This window comes from Ciconia boyciana, chromosome 20, assembly GCF_034638445.1.
Source record: "Ciconia boyciana chromosome 20, ASM3463844v1, whole genome shotgun sequence".
In the NCBI taxonomy this organism is placed as follows: Eukaryota; Metazoa; Chordata; class Aves; order Ciconiiformes; family Ciconiidae; genus Ciconia; species Ciconia boyciana.
The window spans coordinates 7,191,845-7,204,855 of NC_132953.1; the positions used below are offsets into that span (position 1 = coordinate 7,191,845).

General features: G+C 62.7%; 2 protein-coding genes across 4 annotated transcripts; one reads left to right on the forward strand and one right to left on the reverse strand.

Annotated features, from left to right (window-relative positions):
* Positions 1-1,818: 1,818 nt before the first annotated feature.
* On the forward strand, positions 1,819-3,921 carry SMIM35 (small integral membrane protein 35). The gene is made up of 4 exons (XM_072884659.1): positions 1,819-1,928; positions 3,125-3,241; positions 3,537-3,570; positions 3,804-3,921. The coding sequence occupies exons 1-4, from the start codon at positions 1,877-1,879 to the stop codon at positions 3,907-3,909; spliced, it is 309 nt and encodes a 102-aa protein (XP_072740760.1). The 5' UTR covers positions 1,819-1,876; the 3' UTR covers positions 3,910-3,921.
* A 2,700-nt stretch (positions 3,922-6,621) lies between these two features.
* On the reverse strand, positions 6,622-11,952 carry LOC140661858 (interleukin-10 receptor subunit alpha-like). Of its 3 annotated transcripts, none has more exons than XM_072884647.1 (7): positions 11,792-11,952; positions 10,694-10,814; positions 10,390-10,568; positions 9,948-10,114; positions 9,469-9,607; positions 9,145-9,269; positions 6,622-9,005 (listed from the first exon to the last, which is right to left on the reverse strand). In XM_072884647.1, exons 1-7 carry the CDS (start codon positions 11,853-11,855, stop codon positions 8,016-8,018), a joined length of 1,785 nt encoding a protein of 594 aa, XP_072740748.1. In that variant the 5' UTR covers positions 11,856-11,952; the 3' UTR covers positions 6,622-8,015. The 3 variants fall into 3 exon arrangements, with proteins under 3 accessions (XP_072740748.1, XP_072740747.1, XP_072740746.1); XM_072884646.1 differs by having other exon boundaries at positions 6,622-9,002; positions 9,457-9,607; XM_072884645.1 differs by having other exon boundaries at positions 9,457-9,607.
* Positions 11,953-13,011: the final 1,059 nt, after the last annotated feature.

The window sequence follows — 13,011 nt, forward strand, 5'->3', positions numbered from 1 at the left end:
TTCTACCTGCAGCCATGGGAGATGGTTCCCCCCTCTTTCTGCAAGCAGGCGGTGATTGCCACCTAACCCTGTGGCTTGGGGCTTGGAGAAGATGATCGAATACAGCCGTAAGTGCGTCACGCTGGGAGGTGTCTGTAACCGGGGGCAGCGGGTGGGGGACGCCCTGTCACCCTGGGTCCTGCCCTCCCTGTGGCTGCCCTCGCCCTGCGCAGGGCCTTAACCTCTGCGGGCATCCCCAAACGCCCAAGCCCAGGCTCATTGTGGGACCCTGCCCCCCTCCCGGCGGCTGCTCTTTGCCAGGAGGTGGCAGCCAGAGGACAGCCACTCCGGCACCTTGCCAGGGCTGGACACCCCTGTGTCCAGGGCGTCCCTGCCCCTCGGGCTCCCAGTGCTACCAGTTCAGCCTCAGCCAGGGTGCTCCCTGCCAGCAGCGGGAGGGCAGAGCTGCCTGCATGGGCAGGCTTCGTGCCTACCCTGTGCGGGTGGGGAGGCCGGGCTGGCAGCAGCCGTCCCGGGCTGCGGCACAGGCGATGTACTACCCGTGCATGAGGAGCGATGTCTGCCGGAGCTCCTCTGCTTTCTCTCCTGGGAACCAGTCGAACCGGCAGGCGAGGAGCGGTACCCGGCACGAGGCGGCTGTGTCAGCCGGAGAGGAGGGGACGGGCAGGACGTGCCGGGCTCCAGTGCGCACCAGGCTCTGCTGCAGCAGCTCCCGGCCTGGGCTAGCCGTGAGCAGCCCCGGCGGCACGGTGCTGGACGCCAGGAGATGGACACCCGGGCAGGTGAGCAGGTGGCATTCTTCTCCCTTTATGGAGCAGAGATGGGGTGGTTTTATTGTACAGGTAGTGGCTTGGTAACCTTCCCCGCCCCTCCGCTGTCTGTGGAGCTGGGGCTCGGGGCTTGGCTCCTGCTGTGGCTCTGGCTTCAGCAGTGCCGCTCGGAGGCGTCTCGCTGGGACGCGAGGACGTCTGGTCCCGAGGGCGTCAGGGCAGGAAGCGCCTCCCATGCGTGGCATGGGGCCGGGGCCGGGCATGAAGCCGTCATCCTCCCACCAGCGGCAGGCGTGGGGAGAGGGCGGTTTCGGCAGCCGGCTGATTCAGGGAGGCTATTGCACCGTGCTGCTCCTGTCCCGGCTCCTGCTGCGTGAGTCACTCCTGCGGCAGACTCCCTGACCTCACCCGTGCCGGTGCCTGGGGGCCAGGGCTCCCAGCTCACCCCGGCCCAGCAGAAGCAGGGTGCGTTTGCTGCCCACGTACCCTGGGCTCCTGAGCCCTGCCGTGCGGGCCCAGCAGGAGGGAAGGGCAGGCTGGTCCTGCTCGTCTGCTGTGCACCCTGGGAGCTGGCGGCGCGACGCTCTGCAGCTCCCCGAGTGTTTGACCGATCCGATCAGGAAGAGCGAGTGCTGTGGGTTGCAGGATGACCCGGGGCCTTGCTCATTATGTAAACACTGTGACCACAGGGGAAATGTTCTCACTCCACCGGCATCTGTCTAAATTTAGCTGCTGTTAGGTCATCCTTTTCCGCTGCCTTCTCGCTCCTGATGCTGTAAGGCACAGCACCTTGTCTCTGTGCCGGGTGCTTGCCCCGAGCCCTCCGCACGGGCAGGGGAGCGCTGCGGGGCTGACGGTGCGCCAGGGCAGTGGCCAAACCCTGCTGTCCCCTCCTGGGCACAGCAGCCACAGCAGCCCCCAGAGCTGCGCCCACCGCCACCCCACCTGTGTTTTGGTAATGGGCCACACTGGGACTGACTGGGCAGCTTACTGGTCAGGGAGGCCCTGTGGGGATGCTGGTGTGCAGGCAGGCGTGCCAAGAGGCTGTGCTGCCTGTGAGACGGGCTCACGCTGGAGCCCGCCGTGACAGCGGAGAAGGGTCCGGGATGGCATTTGTGCAGGGGTTTGGGAGAGCAGGAGCCGGTAGCAGCTGGAGAGGTGCGATTTGCAGCCCTGCGCTGTACGTCGCGTGAGATTTGCTCTGTGCAGCATGCAGCCTGCTGTCAGCAGAGAAATGGCTGCCAGTCGGCTGTGCTGTGCCTGGGCACCTCGGTGTCCCCCTGACAATGCCGGGAGCGTTGGCTGGCGCTGGGCTTTGCCAGACCCTGCGGTGTGGACAGGAGGGATGGAGGGGGCGCAGAGCTCCCGCAGAGGTCCCGCACGGCCCCATCGTCCTCCCGTCGCAGCCCGGTGCCGGCAGCAGGAGGCTGCTCGCCCTGACAAATGCATCCTCTAGAGGGAACTGCCTGTCCAGAAATGGGTCTGCACGGCTGCGCAGGGACGGCTGCAGGGACAGACCGGGGCACGGCACTGCACGGCTGTGGGAGCGCTGGGAGAGCCGGCACCGGTGCCGCAGCTGTGGCACCTTGCTGCTCGTCTCCGCTCAGCCGGGTGCTGCTGGGGCATGGCCGGCAAGATGCACCAGAGCCGCAGGACACCCCGGCTGCGGGAGGCGACAGCCAGCGAGTGTCTCCTCGGCTCCAGCCCTACTCTGCTACCTCCCTGCTCTGCCTGCACTTTTGCTGCCAAAATTACGGCTAAATTGCACGGCTAAATCCTGCCGATCACCGATAGCTTCCTGTGCGGCCAAGAAAGGTGCTTGACCCCAGAAGAGCATGCGTGGGACCAGGACTGGGGATACAGGCTTCGTCAGGGTGGCCAGCTCCCTGCCCCCAGCACAATGTGATGGGCCCCGGGCATGGCCGAAAGCTGCCTGGGGTCTGGGTGAGCTCCCGGCGGGGTCAGGAGCGGGACTAGCAGGGGATCCTGCTTACAGGGAACGTGGGCTCCTGTTTACAGCCGTTCCCTGCCTGTTTAGGCTGAGGGCAGCGGGTCACCCACACTCCCCTCTGGGCTCCCTTCCCAGGTCACCATCCTGCCCGCCAGCTCACCTGGGGACAGCAGAAGTGGTGGCTATGTGACCAAGATCACAAGTCTCCAGCATGGGGCTTTGGGGGTAGCAAAAATCGCCGTGCCACAAAGCTCAACAACCTTGCAGAGCCGAGTCCCTCCCCACCGTAGGGTGGAGGGAGGTATCCCAGCCCCACAGCTGTCCTCCCCCCCAGGGGGTGATCGGAAGCCCCAGCCTCCCGGAGGCATTTGTATGCAGAGCCCCTTCTCCCTCTGCTTTACAGGGCAAGAGCCCATCAACGCGCTTGGGGTTGTCTTGGGTGTCGGGCTGGCTTTGCTGATCCTGGTGCTTTTTGGCTACACCTTCGTCCGGTGGTACCAGAGCGGCCGGTGCTGGCGCCGTGAGTACGGGCAGAGCAGGGGGACAGGCAGCAGCAGGGCAGGGAGGGCTCAAAAGAAAAGGGCTGCAGGGCCCGGGATGTGGGGAAGCACGCCTGACACTTGCTGGTCCCTGGGGAGCTGGGGAAACGCGTGCGCGGGGTGGCTCTGGGGCAAGCCGGGGGCATGCAGAGGCCGAGGAGGGGGGAAGCACAGTGATGTCCCGGTGCGGCTGACTGTCCTGCCCGTCCCCGCTCCGCTGCATGTGGCACGTTCATGGCACCACGTGGCTGACACCTCTCCTTCCCGCCTCCCCAGAGCCCAACTTCGTCTTCAACCTCTACCACACCTGGTGAGTGAGGCCGTGCGGGGACCTGGGGCGGGCTGGGTGCTCCTTCGCACGGTGCTGAGGTGTCGCAAACCCTTGCCAGTCCCAAACGCGCTGAGCTCTGCTGTTTGCAGGCACTGCCTCCCCGGGACAGGTGCCCTGGGGAGCACCGGCTGTCTGGGGACAGCCCCCCCCCGCAGGCTGGCAGGGGCTGGAGGTGGGCAGGCAGCGCGCTGACATCTCTGCCTTCCCTGCAGCGGACAGGGGTCGGTGGCGGTGGAGCTGGTGCCGCCGTTCAGCATCAGCGGCTCGCTGAGCGGGGTGGGGAGCGGCTACGTGCCTTTCCACGACCGGGGGCCGTGAGGCGGGAGCCGGGCTGGTGTGCAGGTAAGACATCACCCTGCTCCTCCTTGCCCGCTGACGGGTGAGCGAGTCCCCGGCCGCGTGTGCCCCCCAGCACAGCCCACAGCAGCACTGTGCCGCTGCCCTGCGGCGCCTGGGAGCAGCCAGCGCTCGGAGCGGCTGCAGCAGTGGGTGCCTCTGCGGGGAGCCCAGGCTCTGGGTGAGAGTCCTGTGCCGCAGAGCCTCCGTGCCTCCTCGTAGCCCCTGGTCATCACAGCTTTCCCTGGGATAGTCCCAAAGTTTTTCCTGCAAAAGTCCTCCCCACGCCTGTGGGGCATCAGGGGCTTTCCCTGGGCTCTGGTTTGGTTCCCCCCCGTGCAGGCTTTGGTTTGCATTTCCTTCCCTGTGCCCCGCTGTCCTCGGCCTGGGACTGGGCATGTGGCTGGGGGTGAAGGCAGCTCCGGGCTGGGGCTGGAGCCCGTGTGCTCCCTGCGCCACTTCCCCATGCTGCCTCACACCCACCTTCCAGCAGCGACAGAGAGAGCAACCAAAACCAGCCATGGGGGAATTCCTCTGTTGTTGCTTCTTCAAAAAACAGCCCTTGAGCGTGCTGAATTTCTACTGAAATTGTAACGGTGCAGTTTCTGTTTTTAAAAGAGCTTCTCCATCTGCTCCCCACAGCTGCATTTCTCTTGCTGGCCCTCTGTGGCCATGGGCAGTGTGGGAAGGTGCCTGGGGCCAGCTGCCATCCCCGTGCCGGTGCACTGGCGCAGCCTCCCCTTGCTTGAGATGGAGGAAGAGGGAGCTGCCTTATCCCAGGCTTCCTCAGCACGCGTCCTGGAGAGAAAAGCCACCTTCCCCACGGCTCGGAGACGCCCCAGCCCTCGGGACCAGCCAGCTGCGTGCCCAGGAGACCTCGGGCCAGGCTGTTGGTGAACTCCCACAGGCAGTGGGACTGTGGGGAACCAGCTAAAAAGGATGGCAATGAGCCACAGAAAACTGGATGGCTGGTTTTGTGCAATAGGGGAAAATGCCATTAAGGAAATGAGACTGCTTCAGACTTCCCTTCTCCGTCAAATATCTGGACCAATGTGGAAATTTGTCATCTGCACTGGTAGTGCAAGCAAACATCTCAGAAAAAAGCCCCTGTGGGCTTTCTTGTGCCACCTGCCTTCCACCTCGGCAGAGCAACTGGCTGTGGAAGTGCCTGGAGCACAAGAGCAGCCCTGGCCAAGCGCGCTGCGGCCCTCGGAGAGGGGCCCCTGCCCGGCAGGTGGGCGCTGGCAAGGCATGGGGGCTTGGGCTGTTTCTTTGCAACCTGTTTTCTCAGAAGCAAAAGGAAGAGAAGCGCGGGAGGCCGTGTGGCCGTTTGTAGGGAAACCGGTGAGAACGACGCAGAGAGCCCCAGTCTGCACCCTGGCTTGCAAGTGTGCTGGCGGCCGGCTGCAAGCAGAGGCAGTGGGATCGCCGGGGAGGGGAAAGGGGCTGGGCTGGAGTGGGGTGGCCGGGGGAGCCTGCCTGAGGGCTGGGAGCTCAGGCTCTGGCTTCTTCTCGCTGCCTTCCTGTGCACGACACCCTGAGCGTGGGGTGGCTCAGCAGGCAGCTAGGGCGGGTGAAATGGCCATGCCCCCCCTCCACACCCCCAGCACCCTGCCTGGGGAGGGAGACCGCTGCCGAAGAAACACCAGCCCGTGCAAAGCCTGAGCAACCTGGGCACTTGCCTCTTGTGCTATATGCCGGCCTGCGGTGGGACAGATGGACACCTGCAGCCCTCCTGGGCAGACCCCCTCTGCCTTCCCCCTCCCTTCTCCTTCCCCGTGCCCACTGTGCCGCTCTGCGCAGGGCTTGTGCAATGCTGGGGGCTTTGCAGCCCTGTTGGAAATGCGTTGGAAACACTTGCATAGGCTAGTGCCAGGGGAGGAAAGGTGTTTGCACGGGTGCAGCCCCTCGCTGGGGTGGCTGAGGTGCGGTGGTCCCTGCTGCAAGGAGCAGTGGGAGGAGGAGGGCCGTTTGCAGGAGCAGTCAGAGCCGAACGTCCTTTGTGCGTTAGGCTGTGACTTAATTCAGGAAAACGTGAGGATCTGGGATTTCCGGAGGGTCAGAGGGACAGTCTGTGCTCTCGGCTATCGAAGCCAAAGCGCGTGGTCTGTGGCTTTCTGGCAAACCCATCTGAGTTTCATTGAAAGGAGAGCCCTGGCAGCTTGGGGAGTGTGTGTGTGGGGGGGAAATGCTGCCTCTCTCGGCCCCGGGTGCTGCACCTGGACGCTGCCGGCTGGAGCCTTTCACAGCGAGCAGGAACCGGCAGCAGCCAGCACCGCGCGGGATCCGGCCGCAGAGCTTGACGTCAGGAGCACTTGAAAGAAGAAGAGGAAAAAAAAAATTCACGCTTAGTTTTGATGACTCTGTTTTTCAGAGGAAGTTAAAAAAAAGAAAGCAAAAAAACCCAACCCCCAAAATACCCCAAGGCAGAAGAGATGGTGGAAATGGAAAGGCAGGAGGACGTCCGGCAGCAGGCACGTGGCTGGCATCGATGGTGCTGCTGCAGCGGGGTGGCCACCCCGGCCAGCAGCCGGGCCCTCTGCATGATGTGGGGAGCGTGTCTTAAGTGCAAGTAGTGCAACGTCGGACATAACAGAAGGAAATGTAGCAATGCATCAGCAACCCTTCTCCTGGCTGCAGTGATTCATGTTTTTACTTGAAAAAAGTACTCCCCAGTCTGGGTTTCCACCAACGGTTTTAATGGGACTATCCCACTGTGAAGATTCTTGGAAACTAAGTGACTTTTGGAAAATCTCTCCAGTGACCTGGCAGTAGTCAAATGTAGCCGACGATAAGTCATTCCCATCTCGTGCTTGTTTCCATTCCGACAGAAACTATTCCCCCACCCCCCAGTTTCGACTTGTTCCGCTCTGCCCTGGAGTGCTCCTGCCCTCCCCTGGTGCGTGGTCCCCGAGCTGCTGCTCTGCGGGACCCTGTGAAATCACTGCAGGATGCCCAGGTCCTTTTCCCTGCTGCTCCTCCGGTGCATGCTCCCACAACACAACACAACACAACACTCGCCTGGGACAACTACCCTCAGAGGAGTGTAAAGCGCTCAGTGGGCTGGCTTTGTTCTCCTTTTTTTCCAGTTGTCATGTGGAAATGCTCTTCCCCATGTGAGACAAAGGCATGTTGCCCCTTGTTGCAAGGGAAAGCCTGTATCTGAAAATGGAAAGTGCAGCTTGACCTTAGCAGAGGATGTACAGATGAATGGACCAAATAAATAACACCACATCCTTTCTGTATTTACAAATTAAATAGAATAAATAATGTCTATATGCAATAGTTGCAGAACGAGGACCATAGTGGGGGCAGGGCTGCCCTGGCCCACGCTGGGCTCATACGGCAGCTGCTGCACGCATCCCACACCCTGTCGGAGGTAGCCAGCGCCCCAGGTCTCTGCCACAGGGGCTGAATGCTGAAGGGTCTCTGTAGGGTCAGGAAAGTCCTTGCTCCCTGCAGGCGAGGCCAGCCAGGGTGGGAGCTCCGCGCTCCCAGCAGCAGGATGGCTGACGTCAGGCTGCTCTTCGCTTTCGGTATCCGTGTTGTGAAAGGCTTGGACGGCATCGGCGGAACGGACGCTAGCTGGAGGAGCCTGGCGCTCGCCTGGGGAAGGGGGAAGCGGGGAGGGGAAGCACAGGGCTGGCCCCGGCCCCGAGGGTGGCCCTGAGCCCGGGGGCTGCGTGCCCTGCGCTGGGCTGCTGGGGAGGGCAGACAAGGCAGGATCGCCCCTTGAAACGTCCTGGTGCGTATCCTTGGGCTTGGCGGTCAGAGGCGGGGGGCGAGCCCCTCCAGTGCAGCCCGTCCCTGTGTCTCATGAGCTTTACCCTGGAGACTGGCCGGAGGGAAGGTGCAGGGCGCGCTGGGGGCTGGCCACAGTGGTACCAGTGCCAAAGCAGCCCCAGCAGTAGCTAAGCGGGCGCTTCTCAGGTGAGTCTCGGCCGGGGCACCGCTCAGTTTGATGCGTTAGCATTCAGGGGTGGGTGGTAGCTTATTGGAGTAGCTGCTCCCCACGGGCAGTGGCTAGAAGAGGTAGTTGGGTCAGTGTGCGGGGCTGGTGGGCACCCGCTCCCCAGCACGGGGCCGGCTCACAGGCGGCTGTCCTTGCTGTCCCCGTTGAGCAGGCTCAGGGGGTTGATTTGCAGCGTGAGCCACTCGTTGGTGCTGAGGCTGGAGATGAGGGGCAGCGTCCCCAGGAGGTCAGTGTTGAAGATGCTCAGGTCAAAGGGAGCTTTCAGGAGCTCAGGGCTGGCTTTGGAGGCCAAGGGAACACCTGGAACCTCATAGCTCAGCAGAGCGGGGGCTCGGGGCTCCACCTGCCTGGAAAAGTCCCAGGCAGTGGGCTCCCGAGGGGCCCCCCATGGAGCAAGGTCCTGTGCATGGCTGCGGGGATGCTCGGGAGAAGACTGCTTCAAATACCCTTTGGCCACAGCCAGCTCGGAGCACTCTACATCCAGCACGATGTCAGTGCTGGCCGGGCCCTGCGGGGATCCTGCACAGCCCGAAAAGGGCACCCCCTTGGCTGGGTCCGGCCTCGGCTCCACCGTGCCCTTGGACTGCTGCAGGTACCCGCGGAACTCCACGTCTTGCTGGCTGTCCTGGCTGGCGGCAGGGGAGAGGCTGAGCTCCCCTCCACGGGGCTGCGGGGCCTCTGCGGCGCTGGCATTCCTGCTGCCGGAGGAGCGTGTGGGGCGAGGGCAGGTGCTCTCCAAGCTCACGCCACTGTCGTCGCCAGCGGGCAGCTGCCGCTTGTAGCCCTGGGGCTCGGGCCCTGAGGAGCAGCTCAGTTCAGAGGAGGAGGCGTGCAGGCAAATGCCGCTGTCGGTGCTGGTGCAGCTGCTGTCTCCGCTCGCCGTGGGCCCCGGCCCCAGCAGGCACACCGGGTCCTCGGGCCACGCTGGGAGCCTCCAGCCCTTCTCCAGGGGCAGCTGGGCTGTGCCGGTGCTGCCGTCGGGGCCGCCGTCCTGGTGGGGCTCCTTCTGGCACAGGAACAGCTGCTGGACATGGTCTGCGTCCAGGCTGCCCGAGGGTGAGGGCTCCTGCTCCCCCCAGAGCGAGCTCTGCTTTATGAAAGACTTCTGGGAGGGAGAGAAAAGAGGGGAGTGAGCCGTGCTTCCTCCCTGCTGCTTGCCTCCCTCTCCCAACAGCTACCCAAGCCTGCACCCTCACGCCGGCCGCAAAGGGTGTGAGGGGGGCGAGCGTGCCCAGCTGCCTTACCAGGATGGACGGCGGCCTCACGGGTTTCTTTACGTAGGTGCACACCAGCAGAGCCCCCAGGAGGCCCAAGAACAACAGGGTGACGAAGGAGGAGCTGATGATGCTCAGGACAAGCTCTGCGCTCCCTGCGACACAGGACGTGCCCAGGTGAGGGGGGAAAGGCCGAGTCCTCGGTGCCCGTAGCATGAAGGCCCTGCAGCGGGGGCACAGAGCGGCTGCCCTGGCGCGGGCCCCCGCGCCTGCAGGGCCAGGAGGCTGAGGAGGATCCACGACCCGCGAGGCCCCCTATTCCCTGGCTCCCCTGCTACTTACTGTTTCTCTCACCGATGGTGACGCACTGCTCGTCGGTGCGCGTGGTGTGGGCTTGCCGGCTGGCCACGTCGGGCTCCACGCTGATGCAGTACTTCGTGTTCCAGAAGAGGTTGCTGATGTTGAACTCCGGGGTGTTCTCCACCACTTCGTACTGCAATGACCAGAGCGCGGGCTGGTACCTGAGAGCCCCCAGCTCCTGCAGGAGTGCTGGGCCCCATGCTTTCCTCCCTCCTCCTCCACTGTCCCCGGGGGAAAGTCCCCAGGGTGCTTAGCAATACAGCTAACAGCAGCTAGACCCAAAATCCCAACAAGAGGTGGGGAACCTACTGCAATAAAACATGCAGAGAAATCTCTCTGCGATGTGGTGGCTGTGAGAAAGCTCAATATTAAGTAAGTTTTGCAGAAGGCTGTACTTTAAAAACGTGGTTTTCAACTTGAGCAGCACTGCGTGTGACAGATGGGGACAGCACGGGACCAGCAACTCATCTCACCGTCCGATTGTCCTGTGCCCTCCTGACGTACACCCAGTATCGCCTCGTGTGCTTCTGTATGTCGTCGTATTTCACAGTGAGGTTCCCGGCCCTGAGGAGCAGCTGCAGCCGCACGTGGATGGTGTTGCCCATCACAGAGAGGCTCTGGCCTGACAGGCGCAGGCTGGCTGGAAACAAGTCAGTTGGAAGAGCACGTTAGGGTTTTCTCGTGTTTGCAGCTCTAGGAGCCTTTGCAGCAGTGGACTGAGCTGTGACTGCTCCTCGCAGCCGGTGCTGCCTGTCCTAGGTTTGTCCCATCCCATCCTGCAGCCCGGCTGCCCTCCAGGAAGGTGCGAAGAGAGACAGCCCTGCTCTCATCTGTCCCAGGTTTCTTCCCAAGTAGTTTGGCACCCTGAGCTCTGCCATCCTCGAAGCCTCCTGCCCCCGGCCACAGGGTACCTACCTTCTTGCGGGGAGAAAGCATTGGTCCTTTGCCATGGGGATGTGTGGTTTCCAGCCACGGCCCTGACCCGTGCGTAGTAGCGCCGGGCAGGATCCAGGGTGTAGTACGTGAGGTCGCAGGAGCGTTCCGAGATCTTCATGCAGTTTGGGATGGCTGCCCAGGAGAAATTCGTGCCGTAGCTGCAGGGAGAAGCGCCTGGGGTGAGAGCAGTGCGGGCAGGTGCCAGGGACTGGCTTGTCACCGCTGTCAGTATCAGATCCTGGGCAGGGGCTGAACCCCCTTGCACCCCCATCGCTGTACTCACACTTTGTGCTCCACTTCGTAGCGGACCTCACTGGAGTGGTTGTGTCCTGGCTCCCAGTGCAGTAGGTGATGCGCTATCTCCGCAGCAAAGCGCACGCGCGTGGGGCTCGCCAGCTTCTCACCTGCGGGAGCGAAGGCGAGCGTTAGGCGAGGTTGCAGAGCATCCCCTCCCGTCCTGCTGGTGCCCACAGGAGCTGGGCAAAGCTCCTTGCGATTGCTTCCTCGATGGCTGGCCTGGAGCTTGACCCCCTGTGTTCAGCGGTGACCGCCCACCCACCCGAATAGCGCAAGGATTTGCCCAGGCCTGTCCCACTTCCAAGTTTCAGCGTTTGCTCGTCCCCCTCTTTCCCTTCCTCTCTCTTCTGGGTAGAGCCCAGCTCAGCCCAGCCGAGAGGATCTCGGGTTTTTTCTGGCCCAAGAAAGGAACCTGCTGTATTTGCATCCCTGACCGCCCCTGCCGTTCGCTAGCAGCTGTTTGGATGCTGCTTTCCTGTTTTGCTTATCTGCTCTCTGGAAGAAACAGACTTTTTCACACCTCCTGCCTGAATTTCGGTCCTGTCACCTGGCAGCAAAGCGTCAATAGGTAACATCTGTCACCCCTTCTGTGCTGGTTTCCTCAGCGGCCGCTGTCTGCCAGCGAACACTAAGCCGCGCCGCTGCCTGGGGAGGACGACTGTCTGCAGAGCACCACGCTAGCGACCGGGGCATTTCACCGCAATAGAAAGCACCATGGTCCACGCTGGTGGAGATAAGCAAGGCTGGTGCCTGAGGACCAACACAGCCTTTAGGCTCCCGAACAGCGAAGAAAGGCGAGTGGCGAGCAGGGAGCCCTGGCCGAGTCCTGCTCCAAGCAGGCAGGAGCCTGCGGGCACCACCAGCCCGCGCGCTGACCAGCCGGCAAAGGTGTCTGAGCTGCAGCTCCAAACCACAGCAGTTCCGCTCGCCGCCGGCCCTGCCTGCCTTCCCCCGTCTCGGTCCCCAGCCCGGTCCCCAGATCTCAGGCGCGGAGGGGAGCAGAGCAGCCTGCCGGGAGCCGTGGGGCTCGGACACAGCAAGCGGGGAGCTGAAGACGGGCGCGGTGTGGGCAAGAGAGACTCACCGTCCGTCCGCCGGGCGAGGAGCAGTGCCACGCACAGTGCCAGGGCTGTGGCGGAGGGGGCCATGCCGGTTTAGCATCCTCTGCGGGCGCTGGGCTGGGTGAGCAGGGTGCCGAGCTCTGCTCTGGCGGACCGCTGAACGCTTGTTTTTCCCCTGGAGGCTGGCTCAGTGACGTCTCGGAGGCGTTAGCGCAGCAGGAGGAAAGTAGCTGTGTGGCAACTTCCACTTTTTTTTACTATCCTCCCACTCACCCACAGCTAATCTCTCAGCCCAGGCTGGGCATTTCCTACAAGCAGCCTTAAAGGAAGAGCTTTGCAGACTTTTCTGAGCAAAACGGTACATCGCTGAGAAAGGGAAAATAGGAGTAAATCGTGTGTTTGCCTTTGGTGCTTCATTATTATTAAATGAGATATTAAAAGCACAGCACAGGGGCCGAGCGTTAGCACCTAGGATGACCCGTCACAGGGATTTTACTGAGCACAGCACCCACCCAGCAGTGTCCCCTTGGGCCGATGTCCTGTCCTACCAGCGGCTACAGCTGGCCAGGTCATAGCCAGCCCTGGGGAACCCTGGAGCCCCCGGAGGGGGTTCTCGCTTTCCCTTCCTTTGGGCTCAGCCCATACCCTCCTGCTTCAGCCTGCAATTCGCCTTTCCCCATTGCTGGGGCCGAGTGACAACCTCTGGGCTGTTACGTGTCCTGCAAACACCTATGCGCATGGGTGGCATCGCAAGCTCTGAAGTCGGGTGCGGCGGAGGGGGCTGTAAGCTGGCCCCGGGGCTCTGGTCGCCGTCAGCCAGACCCGATACGGCCCCGGTACGGCCGTGATGCGTGTGGCCGCGGGGCTCTGGCCCCACGGCGATGTCCTGCCTGGCTGGTGACGCTGGCCTCAGGTGCTAGGACTGAACTACCACCTAGAGGACCGCGAGGCCTCTGCTTTGCCTTCTGGCAGGCTGAATTACAACAGAGCTTGCTTGAGGGCTTTCCTGGGGCCTGTACAAACCCAGGGGCCCTCGTGATGGGGAGTGATTTGTCTCAAGAAGAGGAATTTCCCACTGGGGAATTAGCGGAAAGGACACAGATAAAAAGAGCAAGAGAAACTGAGAGTGCTCTGGACAGCCTCAGAAAGCTTCAGAGCAGTCCCTGGTTTGGCGGGCATAGAGGCGCAGGACCTCGGGTCCCTTTGCCACAGCAAAGCGGCTCCTCAAAGTGCCATCTTAAAT